The 19,844-nt window shown below is 48.8% G+C and overlaps 1 protein-coding gene across 5 annotated transcripts in view; it reads left to right on the top strand.

The window, feature by feature from the left end:
• The window catches only part of VAChT (Vesicular acetylcholine transporter), a 213,823-nt gene extending 194,359 nt beyond the window's left edge, over nucleotides 1–19,464 (top strand). For 4 of the 5 annotated variants that reach the window (XM_077648034.1, XM_077648037.1, XM_077648036.1 and 1 more), the window contains 5 exons: nucleotides 8,045–8,183; nucleotides 9,550–9,612; nucleotides 11,567–11,701; nucleotides 13,325–13,559; nucleotides 19,099–19,237. In XM_077648034.1, the coding sequence (XP_077504160.1) occupies nucleotides 8,045–8,183; nucleotides 9,550–9,612; nucleotides 11,567–11,701; nucleotides 13,325–13,559; nucleotides 19,099–19,133 (607 nt within the window). In that variant the 3' untranslated portion in view covers nucleotides 19,134–19,237. Of the gene's footprint in view, nucleotides 1–8,044; nucleotides 8,184–9,549; nucleotides 9,613–11,566; nucleotides 11,702–13,324; nucleotides 13,560–19,098 lie in introns of all 5 variants that reach the window. The other variant, XM_077648035.1, reaches the window with a different exon arrangement.
• The last annotated feature ends 380 nt before the right edge of the window (nucleotides 19,465–19,844 follow it).

Here is a 19,844-nt window from a genome sequence, read left to right on the forward strand (position 1 = left end):
GGTTATTAATGCGAAAGCATTTCTTGCCTCATAAGTGGCATGGGCGGGATGTGTCACCATGGGCTGTGGGCAGGAAGTGTAGACACAGCGTATCTTGTAATGATTAATAATGATTGAATGGAAAGCTGAAATGACTAAATAAAATAATTGAATACATAAGACAATTAATTTCACCAATTACTCTGATTATGTGATGAGATTGGTGAAGTACTAATATTTCCCTTAGAATTGAATGAACAATAAAAATAATAATGAAATCATTTGATTTATAATTAATAAAAATAATTATTAGCCATGAATTCATAAAATTAACAATTAAATGTTATTTAACTATTAATTAGTGTTAAATTGGTAGTTAATTGGTTTTTACGATCAGTGATCAATTATATTACTAACAGAGGAGGCAACGGAAGGAGACTTCAATGCACCTTTAATTTTTTTCAGCTGGTAGTGCTCAGCATGTCTTAAGGAATCGCTGATCAGTGCGTGCGCGGCAGGCTATAACTAATGAGACTGACGAAAACGCCCGAACCTTTTTTTTTTTGCATTTGCTTCCAGTAAACCACGCCCTTTATTGGCCTTCGCGCAAAAAAGCGATAGCGATGCCCGCGCAAGACCGCGCAGCTCCTCCGAATCGATACGCGAGCGCCTGGTGCTGTGCATGTTTGCTGTAACTGAATTCTGTGTCCACGGATATTCGTACCCTCTGAGACTCGTCGCAATAGCCATATAAAATCAATCGCAGCGTATTTATTTGTATTAAACGAGTGTTCGTTATGTACCGTTATCAGTGGGCTCCACTGTAAAGATATATGCTGCACATGCAAGTTTGTAGTCACTGCATGTTTGCACGCACATGTAAGGTCTACAAACAGATTTTGCCTTCATACTTACGTAGGCTAGGTCTAATCGGCGGCCGTATCAGGGCGGAAGAAGTGAGATAACACTGATGATGAGAAGCGGCGTGTGGTACGGGGGGGGGGGGGGGGGGGGGGACGAAAGGAGGAAAATGCAAGTAACAGAACCAGATAACGCCTCTTGAAAACGAAAGAATGTGTGTGTGTGTGTGTGGGGGGGGGGGGGGGGGTTGAGGGGGGGAGCGCGCCACGTACTGCTATATACTGCTTAAGAAATAACCATCCTCGCAGGCCGGCATACTCGCCGGCAGCTTTGCTCGCCTCGTTCCACAAACACACGCACGCACGCACGCACGCACGCACGCACGCACGCACACACACACACACACACACACACACACACACACACACACACACACACACACACACACACACACACACACACACACACACACACACACACACACGCCCGCGAAAAAAATACGAGGCAGAGAATTAGCGGGCTGACTTTGCCTGTCAAAAGGCCGGCCGTTGAAGAGATAGCATATCGCTTTTCGTGATGAAAACGAACAGTGGGGGCTAAGCCGCAAAGGGTGGAGTCGCAGCCCTGACGCGCGTACGGTTTATTAGCCCATTGGCCTTCGAATTTATCGGCTATAGATGGACAAAAAGCGACGACGCTCTGCGGAAACTACGCCACTAAAGGGGCTGTTTCACAGCAGTACAGGAAAGAGCGTTTGTTTGAGGCTTTCATCGACATGTGGAGATTCAGTGAAGTAGCCGACAGGCATGCAGACAGATCTAGGAGGAAGACGTACGCTGCTTACCCATGTTCACTGTAGTAAAATGATTATGACAGGTAAAACTTGTTTCACACCGATGTTACACTGTATACCATAGCGAGGGCTTCGTCCTCGCTGCAGGATAAAAAGAGACGTGCTGACAGCGTGGACATTCCTAGCAGGCTGAGTACTTTGTTCTTCACAAAACAAAAACGAATTCGAAAGGAGAGCGCGGAGCCAACGAGAGAGACGGTTTGATGCTGCCGCGCCGCGCAGGTGTGAGGCATCTCAAGGTATCGACAAGCGGCGCGGATGCGCGAGGCATCTCGTATGCCCGACCCACGGCGGCGCCGGCGCGTCCTCTCCTCGTCCTCTACAACGCCATGTCCTTTGAAAACCAGCGTCTGCGAACTAGCGTATTCATGCATAGCAGAGCGGATTGCAGATAATTGCTGTATAGATTTTAAGCTGAGCACTGCAATTGGGAATGACAGCTCGCTACTTTGTCATGGCATAACCACGTACGGCGGTCGGCAGACCTCGTCCCGGCTGGTGTCATGTGGTATACCGCGACAATTCTGAACGTGCTATATACAGTGCAAGGAAATTGCGCATATATGCCTTGCAGTCGTTCATATTATAGAAGCATTCACTCTCACTGAAATATTAGGGTGACTAAGCACGTAGAGATGTCGTCAGTCAGCTAATCGCTCATAAACACTGCTGTTAATTGGTATACACGCATGCTACGATGGCACGGCACTTTCTGTCAGTCGGCGAAGATTCCCTATCGCAGTCTTGAAGCCCTCTGCAAGAAAATGCAGGGAGCAAACAACGCTCCATTTTGTCGGCAACCAATTATCCGAACGTTGAAGTGCGTCAATCCACCGTTTTCTGGCTGCAGGGTCATTCGGAAACCTGTCGCGCAATATTGAAAAAAAATATTACCCATTCGGCTCTTTTCCATGCAGACCCACAGCGCATATTTTCTCCGCAGCATTATTGAAGAAATATTCACTCACCGGTGGAACGAAACCTCCGAAGAAAGTATTTCTGTGCGGCCCCTGCACCCGGGCACGCAGCACTTCATCATGCGGCGCCCGCCTGAGCGCGTTCAGTGTTTCGGTTATAGTTTCAGTAGTTGGTTTCAGTTTCCCCGCGCTGGTGCGCGCATGCGCGCGCACGCGGCGCTGATAAATATCACCGCACGCCATCACGTGATATGGTCACGGGGGACCGACTCTTCTTTTTATGCTCTTTGCTTCTCCTGACGCTCCTCCTCAGTTTTTTCTTCCTCCATCTCGTGTCATCGCGTCGCCGTCTTTGCCGTTGTCTGCGTGCTTCGAAGTTCAACTGTGAACCAACATCAGCATCATCAATCAAGTCTCGCGACCGAACAGTCGATGCCTGCGTGCACTGAGGAGACGCCTCACTGAGTGGACGAAGAAGAGGCAGCAAGCGAGAGAAGCGTGAGCCTCAGCTTAAAGTCAGCGAAGCAGGTGGCGGGCCGGGAATAGCCAGGGAAAGGCCAACTTCCCGAAGATCAAGGCGATGCCTGGGCGGCGCTGGAGCCTCATGAGAGCCTCTCAACGATTGCCCTCGGCAGTGACGGAGACGACAAAGTTGACGGACCAAGAGAGCACGCGCGGGGCCGAACAAGCCAACTCCCGAAAAGTTAACGAGGCTGTTCGAGCCGAAGCCATGGTGGTGGCGGACGCACCTCCTCCTGAAGGGACTATTCGGCACGGTGCCACTCCGACGCGCTGCGCTCTCCAGCGTCCAAATGCGAGGCAGCGCAAGCCACGAGTGGAAATTCCAGCCCGAGGCCTTCAGCCACCAGGGCCCGGAGGCGACCAACTCGGGTTTCGTGAAGAGCGCCACGACATCGCTCCCCGGGCCAGTGCGGCCAGCGACCAGGATGGAGACACCTTCCCCAAATCGCAGGCAGACGATCTCGGCAGCGGACTGGACGCATGAGCTGAAGATTGGTACAAGGCGCCAGAACGCGCTGTCGGCAGACGATCTCGGCTGCGGACTGGACGCATGAGCTGAAGATTGGTACAAGGCGCCAGAACGCGCTGTCGGCTTCGCGGCCAGCGACGCGTTCTCATCGGTGGCCTTGCAGGAGACGTTGAATGCGGTGCCGTTCAGGCATGCGCCAGCGATGGATCAGCCCAAGCAGTTGACAAGGGTGCTGCGAAGGCTGCCCGCTGCGAGTTCGTATGCCACGTTGTACGCTTCGGGTGAGGGTGTGTGCACGCTGAACGCAGCGCGTGGACTTCCCGTTGCTTTTCACAACTCTACTGCGCTTTCCTAAGTGTGCGAAGCATGAACTGCGTCTAGTGCACCTGGCGGAGTCCAGGTGTGTGAGCTTTTTTTTTTTTTTCCCCAGCCTGGGCATTGTTGAGGACGGGTCCTCAAGCAACTATTCCTATGGGACGACTGTGACTGTGATGCCATAGTTTACATTCTGCATACGTGCGTGCCCTTTTTTTATTTTTGCCCGTTTTGTCTCATTTTCACTTGCACTATCGTAGCGCGATGGGCGAAGCAGCAGCTCCTCCCTGTTTTTTTTTTTGTTTGTGTTGCACTGTTGCTGCCATATATTTTTTTGATGAAGAAAATATTGTTGTGTTTGGTCATGCTTTTGTTTCATGTGCTGTTTCAATAAAAAATATAGCCTTGTCATTTTTTTTTTCACATCGACTTCTGCAGTGCTCAAAAGCTGCGCACATAAAAGGGGCGCAGACTTTTTCTCGCCGTGGCCGCTAATGATGGCGTCATCTCCACCACTACGCATGTTTATAAGAGCTGCACTCGTTTACAGCACGGGTTTCAGGTGAGAGAAAATGACGGGCGCTTACCTCAACAGTACGGCAAGTTATTAGCCCTGTGGTTCGCGAAATTATCCACAAAATGACCACGTTATGCATAACGAGTTTTATTACTGTTGTATGGCGGTGGGTTCGTGTTAAAGCATTATAAATGACGTTAAACCGTGCGTTGTACCACTGCGTTTATTGGCTGTATACATGCCGCTTCCGTTTCTTGCATCCTGATTGTATGGCTGCTTTTTGGTCAGGGCCTCTGCCCGCTTTTACACTGCTCGGCTGCTTGCTGAACTCCCAACCACTGCCGGTGCTTTGTGATGTTGCCGAATGGCTTGGATTACTTTCGAGATTGAAGTCCCCTGATATATATCGACGTCGACGGCGTATTGCTTGTGCTTCATGACGTCGATATTAAGCCGGCACGAAAGACGACAGCAGAAGTGCGATCGAAACAAGCGAGAGTGGACTCGACGAATTTCGGGACGTTCCTGAGGCGCGTTTGGAAGGCGGCGTTTTTTTTTTTCTGCGACCGCGTGCCCCGCCGCCTAATGACGGCCCCGCAAGGCGCGAGCTGCGCCTGTCTCGCGCACCCAGCTGCAGTGTTTCTGGTCGTCCCATGTTTCTCCCCCGCTATACTTTTTCACAATGAGTTGCTGCGATTTCGGTTCCCGCCTTAAGCGTCGCTTCTTGCTATCAGCTGCATGGCTCGCCGCATTACCAGGAATTCGAGACAGCGCCCGGGGCACGCAATAGGTTCATTCGCTTTTTTTCTTACGTCACGGATACTTTCGACGCGGGATTTTCGAATGTTGAAAGCTATGCGCCACGTGGTTGCAGCCAAGGGAATTAGAAGCCCTCGTCCCTAATTTGCGGCAATGTGTCCGCTCGCTGAACCACTAATACCGCAAACACCGCAATGTGTCCCTTGTACAGCTACTTCTAAAAGATGCGGCTGCTCCAGCTATGGGTGCGTTGGTGTGAGAACTCCAGATTTAGCGGTGAAAGCTCTTATTTTGTGACAGCTGGCAAGCAAATAAAAGGAGAACTTTTGTTCGATTGGTTGGTTGTCAGGAAATTAAAGGCTCGGTAACCGTCTCACATCTCGGTGGACACCTCAACCTCGCCATGAGGGAAGGAAATAAAGTGAGTGAAAAAGGGAAAAGAAAGATGTGTCGTAATGGAGGGCTCCGGAATAATTTCGACCACCTGGGGATCTTTAACGCGCACTGATATCGCACAGCACACGGGCGCCTTTTGCAGAGAACTTGTGTTCGCGTGACTACATCCGTGAATTGAGAAGGAGAGGAGGAGAAAAAAAATTATTGAGAAAGAATTATTTTTGGCTGGGGTCCCTCAGTCTACATTGGACTACTGACTAGCCGTTGCTAGTTTTCGGGTTCCGAGCTAGTCAGCTCCCCGTCCCACTGCTCGAGCGTTGGGCTATTATGGGGATGTGTGGAGGCATGAAGGGGAAAAACTGAAAAAAATGGCTTGGGTTAAGCGTGGCTTGAACCTAGTTCAGCTCTGTTAAGCGTGGTCTCCACTGTCTCAAACCAAATGTCAAGGTCAAAGTCAAGGTCATGCAAATACCCAATGGTCATAGTCATATAATCATGTGGTCATACTACAATAACTTGGGCCATACCACCACTCATTTAAGTTCGGTTTGACCTTGTGAGGCATTGAAGGTCATTGTCTCATCCGCATCGAAATCTGAAGTTGTACCCCGAGCAACCCCGCCGCGGTGACTCAGTGGTTAGGGCGCTCAGCTACGGATCCGGAGTTCCCGGGTTCGAAACCGACCGCGGCGGCTGCGTTTTTATGGAGGTAAAGCGCTAAGGCGCCCGTGTGCTGTGCGATGTCAGTGCACGTTAAAGATCCCCAGGTGGTCGAAATTATTCCGGAGCCCTCCACTACGGCACCTTTTCTTCCTTTCATCTTTCACTCCCTCCTTTATCCCTTCCTTGACGGCGCGGTTCAGGTGTCCAACGATATATTAGACAGATACTGCGCCATTTCCTTTCCCCCAAAACCAATTATTATTACCCCGAGGAGTAGAGCTCTCGCTCTAAAACAAATTTGTATATGAGGAAAGGAAAAGCGCAGCAACTGTCTCACTTCTCGGTGGACGCCTCAACCGCGCCGCCAGGTAAGGGATCAAGGAGCGAGTGAAATTATTTAGAGAGTGCGAGGCACAGTGGTGGAGGCCTCCAGATTGATTTCCACCACCCGGGGACCTTTAACGTTGCACTGACGCCGCACAGTACACGGGCGTCTTTGCGTAATTCACCTCTATCGCAACGCGGTCGCCGCAGTCGGCATTTCATCTCACGTCTTCGTGCTCAGCAGCCGAACGCCGTAGAAGACGCTACCGCGGTGGTAGCGAGTTTTCACTGCACATGCACTACGCTGACACAAAATCAACTTTCTTAGCGTCGACTGGGAGACGGAGAGACTAACGGAGAGTCAGTGTGTGGTATGTGTGCTGCACAGAGTTCAGCGCCTCGGCTGACGCTTTTATTATGTTGCTTGAATAAAGTTAACCTCTTCCTCTTACTCTGCAATACGAGGCAAGGAAGAGATGATTTTCTTGCTTTTTTGGTTATGATTTCATTTTCTAGAATGTGATGAGACATTTTCTCAATCTAAATATGTGTTCGATTAGACAATCACTTTAACGCTGTTTATGGAAAGTGGATGGATTGCTTTTACTCTCAGATTTCAAATATTAGCATACTAGAAGCAATTCTGGCACACTGGCGGAATTGCTTGTTGCGTGCTTATGTTTAAAATGACCAATATTCTAGCAGTAAAACCATCCTGTCCACTTTCAATAATAGCATCAAAGTAATTATCTTGCCAACAAATTTAGGAAAAGATGGTTTGGTTTGTTTATAGGGGTCTAACGTCCCAAAGCGACTCAGGCTATGAGAGACGCCGTAGTGAAGGGCTCCGGAAATTTCGACCACCTGGGATTCTTTAACGTGCACTGACATCGCACAGCACACGGGCCTCTAGAACTTCGCCTCCATCGAAATTCGACCGCCGCGGCCGGGATCGAACCCGCGTCTTTCGGCCCGGCAGCCGAGCGCCGTAGCGACTCAGCCACCGCGGCGGCTAAATTTAGGAAAATAGAGATGGGGGGAGGGGGGGGGGGTGTGACTAAGCCTCAAATTGCATTTTTTTACATAGAGGATGCAAATGCTCCAAAATATACAAAATTTACAATCTCATCTGAGCTTAAAGAAAATGTAAAACCATTTTTCCCTCTCACAAGTGTACCCAATAGCGTTGGCGTTAGAAGAAAAAGGAAATAGTGTTCCTTTCCAAAAAAGAAAAAAAAATCGAGTGTCAAAGGGTAGAAAAATATCATTTGTGATCGGCGTAAAATCCACGCATAAATGCCACTGCAAAGCACCTGATCCGTGCATGAGCGAAGTTATGAAAAGTTTTACCTTTTGAGCGCAGCAAAAAGTCCCCCCCACACGAGTGTGATATCGTTTGCTGGACAATGCACGCGGCGGCGCCGCGGTGATTAACGGTGCCAGGCACCTGCTGTTTCCTTACGCTGCAGGGTGCACCGTAAGCTGGTGTCGACGTACGAGAGCGCGTCACTGCGCAAGTTCCACCTCGGCCGCGTGGACAACATCCGTGCTGCCACCGCAGAGGCGCTCGCCTTCGTGCAGGCCATGTGCGACGCCGTCCCAGCCACGGTACAGTACGCGCTGCCTTTTCCGAGCGGGACTCCTTGTGCAGCCTCGCTCAAAAGACTCCGGACCACAGGGTTAGCTACTTAGCAGTGGGACACTTACCCCCCTCCCCTCCTTCCCTGCGAGGGATTCGGTGTCGCAGGGGTGGCGACACTCAGTGCCCCACTACACGGCTCAACAGCGAACCCCTGGAATCTTTTCAGCGAGGCTACGTACACGTATTTATTTTCGCGCATATGCATGTACCTCGTAGAAATGCCAGTTTTTAGACAGGAAGAAAAAAAAATAACATTCAGGAATACGAATAAACGAGAACATCTTCGAGGGAAGCCCACCTGTTTGGATTCGATATATAAAAGTAGTGGAGTACTGGCAGCAACCAATATTCGGGACGTATCGGGACCCACTCGGTCCCTTCTTAAGGTACGACTGAAGAAGGGACCGAGTGGGTCCGGAAACGTTGGGCTGCTAATAAACATTGGTTGGTGTCAGTATTCTCATACTTTTATGAATACTAAATGCATTTCAAAACCATAAATTAAAATCTCCCCGTATATTCCTCGTGAACGCGTTGTTGCCTCCATTGTGAAACAGAATCAGTATAGCGCCAACGATAATATTGTCCCGTCTGCATCTAGGGTCACAAAAGACAGTAAGACCGAACAACCTGTCTGATCGATTTCGCCGGTAGAGGGGCATTAATTCATTATGTTAGGCTTTATGCTTCACGTAGTGCTGTTGCATGCGTCGTCATTTGTTTCATTGCGACAATGCCTGTTCTGCGCTCTATGTGTTTGTTCGGCCATGATTTCGGAATAGCCAGCTTGAGAGCTGCGAGTTTGATTACCAGTATGCCGTCAGTGACGTCTGCAGCGATATCAATTAATATGGAATGCGACTGGTGCCGCTCTTGGCCAGCCGGCGGAGCGCACTGGTCACGATATTCGCCTCGCCAGTCACTAAAAGTTCACAAACGATTCTTCTCATCGCATCGTTCTACCGCTTGAGGGGCATTTCATACTGGAGCGCAGAGAAAAAAATCCCCCCCCCCCCCCCCCCCAATTAGCCGCGCACGCACGGACACACTGATTTCACCTCCTCCATTCTGCAAAGAGAGGAAGGCAATGCGAGGTTACCTAATGTTAGTTTAATGTTGCCAAGGCGTACAACTACTGCCCGGCCAAGCATGTTTTTTTTTATTCGAGGTGTTTGCAATTAGGCATAATAAGAAAGGGAGAGAAAGTTAGAAGAAGGAGTGTAAACAAGCCTCGCTTAAAAAGTGACAAAGGTTCTCGATAAAGCGATTATCAAGAGTGCACTGGGCATGGGTTCTGGTGCACAACTAATTGCTTCGTCCCGTTTCATGCAGGAAGAAGATAAGATCAAGCTGTTCCTGGAAGCAGTGGCCAAAGGAACTGAAATACTTACTTACGTGAGTTCACCTCCGCGTCTCCGCGTGTTTCCCTGCAAGCCGTAAATGATTTTCCCATTCTCCACCCAATGCATTTTTAAAGGGTTTGACCTGATGTACTCGCTATTAGCTCATTACTTCCATCCCCACTGCACCGCGGAAACTTGAGGCGAAAAAATAAAGGCTGCGATAAAAGTGATGGAGAAAACTGGTCTCCATTTTAAAACATCCATCGTTTCGCGTTACCGCCACATTTCTGATATGATTATGGAGTATCCAGGGTATCAAGGAACGCATCCATCGAGAGCCTAGATCAACTGCCAGACAGATTTTTCATTATGCTTATAATGTAGTTAGGCCGTGGGCGCTGGAATGCGCACGTGAGCATCGGCTATCTCGTATCGGCAGTGTAAGCCGTCATCGCTTGGCCTTCCGTCTCTACTATTAGGCATCAAACACACGCGAGCGTTGAGCACTTGTTAACCTGAACGCCTTCGAAATGAGAGGTCATGCTAGGCCTTCAAACAATTATCCCTTCATAAACTCCCACACGCAGAGAAAAAAAATTATTAACGTTAAGGGTCATTTACTCATAAGTCAGCTATAAAGTGAAAGGAAAGTAAAATGGCTAATTATAATGAGCAGCTTAGTTAGGAATTTTTGCCAAAATCGTTTGCTAAGAATTTTCCCAAATCCGCGTTAGGAGCCAAGTTAGAAGAGTAAGGTAGGAGTGAACAGCGGTGTAACGCCTGCAACAAAAAATCGTTACTGAAGAAAAATCACCCTGGTCTTGGCCTCGGACCACGGTAACTTTTCTTCAGCTCGCGAGTTTCCAAGCGCGATAGAGCCGCTAAGCCTGCTCAGTCGCCGTGTGCGGCCGACAACCGGAAGAAGGCCATAAGAAACCATACCTTGTGTTGCACCAATGCACGTATGGAATGAGCAAATTATTTTGTACGCTCAGTAGCGTAATCCCATTCCCTATATGGTGCTCGAAACGGACTTGGCAGTACACCGTGTGCCGAAACCACATTGACAGCTCAAACTGTCCAAATAAAAAAAAAACGAGACAAGAAAGAGGTATCTACGTGTGTACGTATCAGACTAGCTTTTCTCTCAGCTGCACCGAATCACACAAGAGCGCGGTATATCCTGGACATGCAAGACGGAGCATAGAGCTTACTAGTGAAAGTTGGCACATGTCAAAGTGAGCCAACCATAAAATACAATAGCATACCGCCCTCTGTCACTCTGTCACCGTAGGCGGCGTTAAACGTCCAGAGCATCAGCCTCCTGTCTGCAGGCGCGCTGTGTGGACTGCGGGTTCGCGTCAGGATTTCTTAAAACAATTTGCAGGTGTACGCGTGAAACGCTTCAGGAATGGTTCAGAAGTTACCTCCCACTCTCTCTTTATTGCGCGCAGGGATCCGCGTACTACATCGAGGCTATCTTCTTCGTCTGCTACCTCTTTTTTCATCTTCGTTTTCTCCCAAGCTGGCTTGGATTTTCTGGCTGGCTAATCGGTGCTTCTCGTTCATGATTAAACTGCGCGAAATAACGGTTTAATCATGGAATAACGGCAGTTTAATCATGGTTTGGATCACGTGACCCATCCCCCTGCCTACGTGGGCATGCATGAAGGTGACGAAAGAAGAAGGCGCCGACCAAAAGAAAAGATGGGATGACGTTTCGGCTCCCCCACGGGAGCCTTGTTCACAATCTGTCTTCTTTCGTCATGTACCATCCCGACCAGACGGGTTTCCGTCAGACTAGACTTCGGGCATGCATGAAGTGCGCGCTTAACAGCACATGGAATGATCTTTATATCTGTCCAGACGAAGTTAACTAGAAGGCGTTTCTGCGCTAAAGGAGGCTGAGGTAAAGTTCTCGTCGGGCCCTTTCCCAGGGCTCGTCGTCGCTGCTGCGCATGCGCGCGCCGAGGACGCATCGCAATGGCGCACGCGTGTCGATGCAGACGGTGAACGGCGACGGTCCGGACAACCACCTGCTGGGACTGCGGGAGATGGCGAGGCTGCACGAGATGCCGGCGGCCATCTTCAGCGACAAGTCCTACGCCGACTTTCTCCACTTCAGGCTGTCCACGAGCCAGGTACGGTAGGCGCGACGGAGCCCGGCGGGCAGTTAGAGCGCGGGGAGAAGGCGTCGAAGCGGTGCGCATTCCTTGGGGAACATTTGGCAGTCGTGTACGGCACCATTCGCACGGCCTGCTGGCCCGAGCACTGTACGCATGCGCCCGCACTTAGTGAGTCAGACGAGCGGGGCGCTGCCGGTGAGTCGCACGACCATGCCGCTGTTCTAGTATATTATAACGAGAATTAAAGACCATTCGGGTCGGTAGCGGGTCACGCTGACAACAGAGTGGCCAAAAGGCACACTCATTTAAAATTAGGTAAAAGCAAATGACTCGCACGGGAACAAGCACTGAGTGAAAAAAAAAGTATAAAAGAGAGATTGCTAGCTCGGGCAGCAAACAAGAAACGTGCATTGTATATGTGGGTGAATGTGCCCATTGTCTGCAGCTGACATTGCTTTTATCACCCAGTATAACGGTAGATAATGCAACAAAAATGCGACCAAATCTCGGCTACCTGCAGTAAAGAAAAAAAAATCAGAGTTTAGAAACGCGATCAATGATCAGTCTGCGCTCTTAACTCGCATCTTTTCTAGTGTGAAACACTTCAGAAATTCTTACTGGCAGCTACCCGTGAAAGTGTCGGGCAGACGGGATGACTTCAGGCGAGAATATGCGGATAGCGTAAGGAATTTCTGTATGCCCCGAGCGCACGATTTAATGCCATCCTGCTCGTTTATTCGTAGAAAGGGGTCTGCCACACCTTAAAACGCGGTCTATATTTACGCAGTCTCTATTTATAAATCGTGCAGCGCTACTAAGAGCGCCTTTTGCTGGCCGACCTATACTGCAGCTAAGCGCTTTGTTTTGGCGAAACATATTCCTCTCGGATTGCGCTCTACGTCACATAGGTATGCTGATATACGCCACCTGTGTAGCAAACCCCGAATGCAGCTTTAAGGGAGACGGAGGACGTATTAAAGTTGGCCTACATCGGTTTGCGGCTAAAAGCTACTTTCACTGTAAAATGAGCTTATAAGTTAGAAAATTCCCCCCCCCCCCCCATCCCCACCCCCTCCCTAAAAAAAAGCGTAAGTATTTCTGCCGCGGGCCGTTTTAATAATCAAACTATGATAAACGTCAATGATTTTTTTATTGCGGATATCTGAGGTTAGACCACACCGCCGTCGGCTTCCAGTCAGCGATCACGAAGTCCATAATTCTGTCAACGTCATCGCCAATGTCACGATCTTGAAGCGAGTGGCGGGTAAAAATTATATTTCAGCTTCAAGTCGAAACTTAGAAATAGATGCGTCTTTTGCTGCGAACTAAAGTCAAAAGGCTCTCTAAAAGCCAAACAATCAAATTTCACTATAAACAAAAATTGGATGGAGCTGTCTTCGGCCTCATCTTAATCCGCAGGGTGAGTAAGGACCATAACACGAACAACGCAGATGGGAGCATTACAGGAGCGGCATAAAAGCATTTTGACGCGTTGAGATCCCAGCTGCCGTTACCCACTGAGTCTTCTCTCGACTACTGGCCAGACTTGCACCAAATGCCGTCAGACGTCGCGCACTGCTGCGTCGTTTCCTGTTCTCACCCTCGCGCGCCTCCTCCCCTCTGCCGTTGGTGCTGAAGCTGTCCGCGGACAAGGGCATCCTGGGAGGCTACGGAGCCGTGGTGCCGGACGGCTACGGTTGCGCCTACAACGTCGGTGCCGACCAGGTGTCCTTCTGCGTCTCCTCCTTCTTCAGCTCACCGGAGACGTCGTCCGACTTCTTCGCCCTCAGCCTCGAGGGCAGCCTGCTGCAGATGCGGGAGCTCTGCCTCAAGCGGGCCACCATGCTCAACATGGCGCCACCGCCCGCACGCAGTTAGTGCGCCACGCCATGGCTTTTCCCGCCACCCCCGTTAACGTACTGCATGACACTCCTGGGGTGCGCGTTATCCGCCGGGATGTTGCTTCTCTAGCAAAGGCTTAGACGTCACTCGCAGTTACACCCGTCGCAAAGCTACGCCACGCATGCCCTGCGCGCACGACAACGGGAAGCCTCCTTCGGCTGTGCGTAGCTTTCGTGACAGAAGGTGGCAAGGGTCATTCACCCTCACGCAGCAGGAATACGTTGCACCTGTTGACAACGCATCTTCACTCAGAAATTCAGAGTGGAAGTTACTGTGGTGTATGCTAGTTGCCGTGCAGCTGACGATCGAAAGCTCGTGGGTTGTTTACTTGTTTGTTTTGTTTTTATTCATTGAGTTTTCGACTGTGTGAATTCGGATGAACATCAAAACTTGTGTGGCCGTAAATGTGCATACGTACGACCGCCAGCCTTCAAACTATGTTAGAAGCCTAGCACGGTTGCCTTAACCTGTTACCGCGTATTTTAGCCATGTTCACTTCAGACGAGCAGCTTGGGAGGACAAAAATGTTATGGAGCAACGGTAATTGGTTCGTATTCATCGGAACTGGAGACTCCCGGTCCGGTCCTTGAACGTGTAGGGTTTATTAACCGTTACGAAGCACTGTGCCATTCTCAGTTCGGGAAATCGTGAGGCGAGGTCATTTCGGCTCATCTAACGGACCGGAATAGTAACGTTGCTTTAACCGGCTTATGCTAGGAAAGCCTCGGCCAGGTTCCACTAAAAGACGCAAATGAGTTCTCGGCGCCTCGCGCGTACTGAAAGTATTCAGGTTACAATGCGAAAGTTGCGATAGTTTAGTATAGGCAGGACAGTTTAACACGTCCGCTACTATAAGTGTCTACCTTAAACATGGAACAATAAGGACTCAATACTGCACCAAAATGCTGCCTACAACCCTCTAAACGAAAACGAAAATTGGTGCAATCTGTGCCCGAGGTAATGCGTTACTGCAAAAGAGCTCCGAATATGCATCCCATTTTGCCTGGACGCTTCACATATGTCACAAAAATGCTGCTTCACGCCTGTGGCACTGCGTATGAAAAAAACAAAACAACGAGAACATAGCAGTGAGATAATGATCATAATTATCCTAGGCGTTCCATTTTTCTTAGGCGCAACAGCCGTTGTCACCTCACTGGAATCAAAATCCAAACACACAAGTTGACCTTGGCAACTTCATCGGCGACAAGAGCTATATGTGGGGACGGAAGATACTGTGTCGCCATGTTATTTGTCCATATTTTTATTTTTTCTCCGCATCGTTTTCAGCGGTGGCTTTCGTCGAGGTTGTCAGCTGTTTCTGTGATCGATAGCGAGCGTGTGAGACTAGTGTTGGCGGCGTTATCCCTCGCCGGTGTGTCCAGCACATTAACGCCGTTTGGGTGAGGTGACATCGCAAGTTGGTCAGAATTAACGTAGTTTACCGTTTCGCTACATCCATAATAACCTATCCGTTTCAGCGTTTCTTGCATCGTTATAGCTTACGATAATTATCATAATTTAGAAGTTCCCGGAAGCGCTCATTGTTCGGCGTTCGTGCTAATGCAGCGCCCTTTGGCAGTCGGCGCTCAAGGGTACTGCTCGTTGTTAAAAAGCTGGATCCCAGAATATTTATACAAGCTGTGAAGCTTAGTTTAGGTACCCCAAAAAACAACAGTTTCCACAATGGTGCATTCAACAGTTGATGATACGTTTTCACAGAAAGGTAATTTCCAAGTAATAACCCGAACCTCACGGTTCAGTTAAGCTGGACCAGCGATAGCGACGCTTTAGTGCACACTTCTTTGAGGTACCGTACGTGGTTTCAACGTGCGTGTACGAGTATAAGTGTTGTGAAGAATCATTAAATACTGTCATAACTGTCATCAAATAACCCTATGCAACAGCGAAACGCCTTGGATAAAATCTTTGCGGCTCAGAAATTAATGAGGTATTTAAGTTACAAGTTATTTAGAATTTAGTAGAAATTCGGACGATTCCTTTTGTATCGTGCGGTCTGTCCACCTTTAGGGAACGGTATTTAAAGGTTTCAAAAGACGCGACTCTTAAACGCGACATAATCCTTGAACGAATGGAAATTGCTACCACAATCGGAAAATGTATTCCTATCACACGTTCAGTTTCATAAGTGTCCATAGCTGGTCATCGTGAGCAATCTCGAGATCAACGAACACGGAAACATGAGCGCCATAATGGCATCTTCTTCCTCTACCAGTCGACATGGATAGCGTGAAAAGCGCAGAACAATTATGATAAGAAATGCAGATCAGTTAGGTATGCACCTGGTGAGTGCCTAGACTCGCAGCAGCAAGCGGGCTCAGCAGTTTAATCAAGCCGAAAGCCTTTTGCTGCGAGTTATTCCGGACGGACTACATAATGTCTTGCGCGCACCGGTCAGAGCCTGCCGGTACCAGAGCACACCCGTAAGGCTTTTACAGAGCAAGTAGGCACACGTGACCGCATTTGTCTGGTGCAAGCGTTTCGAGTAGCTGGCCATATTAGGAAGAGAGACCAGTGATACGGATTCTTAAGTGTGATAATTTCCACTCAAGTGAGCTGCCACACACAAGATCTGCAGCACGAGAAGTAAAAAACATGGAGGTAGGCGTGCGAGCTATACCTGACTGTCCATAGTAACAAAAGAGCGCAAACGAGGAGAACAGCCACTCTAGTAGACGAACGCGCCGCTGACCCGCGGAACGAGAAGCGAAATTCACAGGAATGAACTTGATTTATCTCTGTCTTTTTTTTATTAATGTTTTTCATCCCGTTCGCTACCGCTTTGTTAGTCGTCCTGCGCACGTCCCCATCGTTAGCAGCTGTGTTTCTGCAGCACGCATTTTGATGATGACAAAATGAGTTCCGTAATAGCAAACATTTGCACGGAGTGATCCTCAATAAATCGGAGCATTATCCGCCGCGGTGGCGTCCTTCTGTCGAGCACTAGGTCGCAAGTTCGATTCCCGACCATGACAGACGCATTTCGATAGAAGCTTAAATGAATAAATGCTCGTGTATCGTGCGTTGTCAGTGCACGTTAAAGAACCCCAAAATCATTCCAGGCTTCTCCACTTCAGCATGTCCGCAATATTTCTTCTCCAAACAAAACACCACAAACCAATCATTAAACTCATTCGTGGAGAGAATGACGACGCAAGGCCCGGAAAGGAAGGGAACAACAAAAAAGGACAAAAACATGAGCGGCAGAGAAATAGGTTATTAGAAGCACAACTGACGCGAACACGGCCTCATATAGTTGTCAGAATGGGCGGATTCATGGGCGCAGCGTCAGCTTCCGATTGTGAAGTCTTGAAATCAGTGTCATGTAGCAGTCACATCAGATGGGGATCAAGTAGTACGTGCCGAATCCGCGCGTTAGGGTTCCCTGGCGTCGGCCATCTTTTGCGCGCCAAGAGCACGGGGCTGATAAATCAGCTCGCTCCTTATACATATCAGTGCTCCTCGTCGAAACTCAGCTAGCCGGATATGTGCCGCTGCTTTGTTAAACAAAGGTGAAAAAAAAGAACGGTATACAGCCGAGCAGGCATAAAGCGAAATTTCACCGCAGCTGCTCTGATAATGGCACGATTATCGCGTTTTTATCGCTCGTATCTCTGTGTGGCGCTTCGCTCGAGCGGAAGCCATCTCTGCGAAATGCGGTACGAATTTTAAATTTTACTGTCAAATCTGTACCGCTAAGCTCCGCTCAAGCGCCCTAGTCGAACCTGCTGACGTCTCTGCGCTCCGAAAACATGCATTACCCCCAAGAATGCTGCAGTATTGAAAGCTCCAAACTGTAATTGGCACTGCTGACGCAGACCTGGCAGGCGGCGATCTCGGATAAACTTAGCAAACGCAGAACTTCCTAAGGTACTTCGAGTGCCCTTCGAGTACTTTAAGACCGCGAAGTTTTTTGAAACCTTGAGTGCCGTCGTGGACCTTCGCCAAAGGTAAAAACATGGCATCTGGACAGCAGGCTGGCTAGTTCCAGGCGAGGAGTAAGTTTCTGGTAGTTTTTTTTTTCGCTGGCACGTGGTAGTAGATGTGTCCTTGTTAGGCCGGCTCATTGTGTGTTCAACCGTGAGCATCAAGATATCCATATCAACACGAAAAGCAAAATGCGTGTCAGCACAAGTCTGCGACATGCGGCTTGCTCACGCGTTGCTTCCAACTCAACTCGTTAAAGTGAGTGAAGAGAGAGAGAGAGAGAGAGAGAGAGAGAGAGAGAGAGAGAGAGAGAGAGAGAGAGAATACAGCTATCAGAAAAAAAAAGGGAAGGAATGTGTAGCAGGTATGAACGCGGAAGGAATGCGGTCACACGCAACGACCATTCGCTGGCAAGAGCCACAAATCGCAGTTCAGTTTGGAGGAGGACGAATAGTGAGATGCGCGTCTGATTTGGACAAGCTGCTTTTTCCTCCGACACGAAATTCAAGAACTCCCTGCAAGGTTTCCTTGCGCGGACCTTCCAAGATGTGCACTCATCTGCGCGGGCGGTGTATACCACGTAATGCATGTTTGCGATCCACTCCACGGTTTCTACGTGTAAAGAGCAGTCCTTGACAACACTTGAGCTCCCACGATTACGTATACGTGCGCAAACTCGGCAAAAGTTAGTTGGCAGGGTGGAGCGGGTCTTGCAGAAAAATCTTGAACGGCAATGGATAAAACAAAACGCTGCCGTTGATATGCACAGCGATCTCGAATGCGTGCGGAAGCTTCCAGAGCGGGCGGAAGGCGGTGGGGAAGAAATGTGCAGCGCAGGCGCCTGCACAAGAAAAACAGGTGGTTTCGCTTATTGGCAGCTTTCAGCCGTTTGCTGCTGCTTCAGGGCAGGGCTCTGCGTTCCTTAATTACTGATCGCGCCGGACACGGCACAGACAGTAAGTGAACCGTAAAAACTGCAAGTCACGATGCGCCACCTCACGAACGTGTTTCCCCCATTTAAGGAGGCTGGAGCTCTGCTCTTGCCCCATCGCCTGTCACGGATTGGCTGCAAGCTGTAAGCTGGAAACCGTTACACGAACTCATAGGCGCCCAGCCTATTTCAGTGAAGAAACAAAAACGCAGTATACAAAGTCGGTATTTCGTCGTCATCGTCATTATCACAGAGACGTATAAATGAAATGGTAGTTTCCGCGTGCCACGCAAACAGTACTGCGAAAACCGAAGATTCAGAGAAATGGTGCCACTAAAGCAAATCACCACCACACATTCAGGACCCGGGCTCGTCACAGGACTATACTAATCAATCGGAAGTAATGGCACAAGCCACCACTTTATTTTCTCACTTAATTTGGACGGTCCTTTCCTCTCCCACAAGCGCTGGTAAAATAAATTATTTTGCCCTAGGAAAGACACATCCCGCTGGTACCTGCGTCGAACATTACGCACGTCGACCCACACTCTTATCTACCGGAAAGGAGTGCAAACGCTTGCTTTTGTGTGTGTCGTAATTAGGCATTCTTATTTTTTTTCCTTTTTTTCAGAAATCCCTGGCCCGAGGGATCGCTATTTCGCATGAGGAAATCCAGCTTACTTTAACTCACAAAGTGAAGAAACGTGTATTAAGACGCGCTATTTTATTTTTCTCGACCAAAATAAAGCTATGGGACTTTTTTGTTTTCATGCCTTTTTCTGGCTGTTTATTGTTTTGCGTTCTCCTTGTTTTTGTGCTGGAATGCATTTTACACTCATTATGTGGCCACACGTTTTAAAGTAGTGTTTATAAGGCTCACAGCCCATACAAAAACGTCCTATGGGCGTCTGTAGAAAAAGCTATGTCCGTCTATGGGCTTTTATGAACGTGTATAAGCACCCACAGAGGTGCTTATTGCCAGCTATTGAAAAATCTATGCCACTAAAGCTATAGCTTTGGAACCATACAATTGTCTTAAGCTCTCTATAGAAAAATATGTCAGCCTGTACATACAGCTGTAGATAGAAATAGGAAAGGTCTATAGCTATTTGGGCCAAAATCATATAGCCTGCCATAGGACATTTTCGTATGGGAGGACACTTTTTTTTTTCTTCTCTAAGACAGACAACAAAGTGTAAATAACAAAAATGCTTGCTGTCGGGAGGGAATGAGACAGATGAACCGGTCGCGCCTCATTTTGGAGCTTTGGATGCACTGGTTTCCAGTAAATTTAAACAGCGTTGAGGGTGTGGCCTCTGTCAAACTGTATTTATCCCTACATTCTCCTTTCAAGAAAGGGGGTTTAATTCTATGTCT

This window comes from Amblyomma americanum, chromosome 1 (genome assembly GCF_052857255.1).
Source record: "Amblyomma americanum isolate KBUSLIRL-KWMA chromosome 1, ASM5285725v1, whole genome shotgun sequence".
In the NCBI taxonomy this organism is placed as follows: Eukaryota; Metazoa; Arthropoda; class Arachnida; order Ixodida; family Ixodidae; genus Amblyomma; species Amblyomma americanum.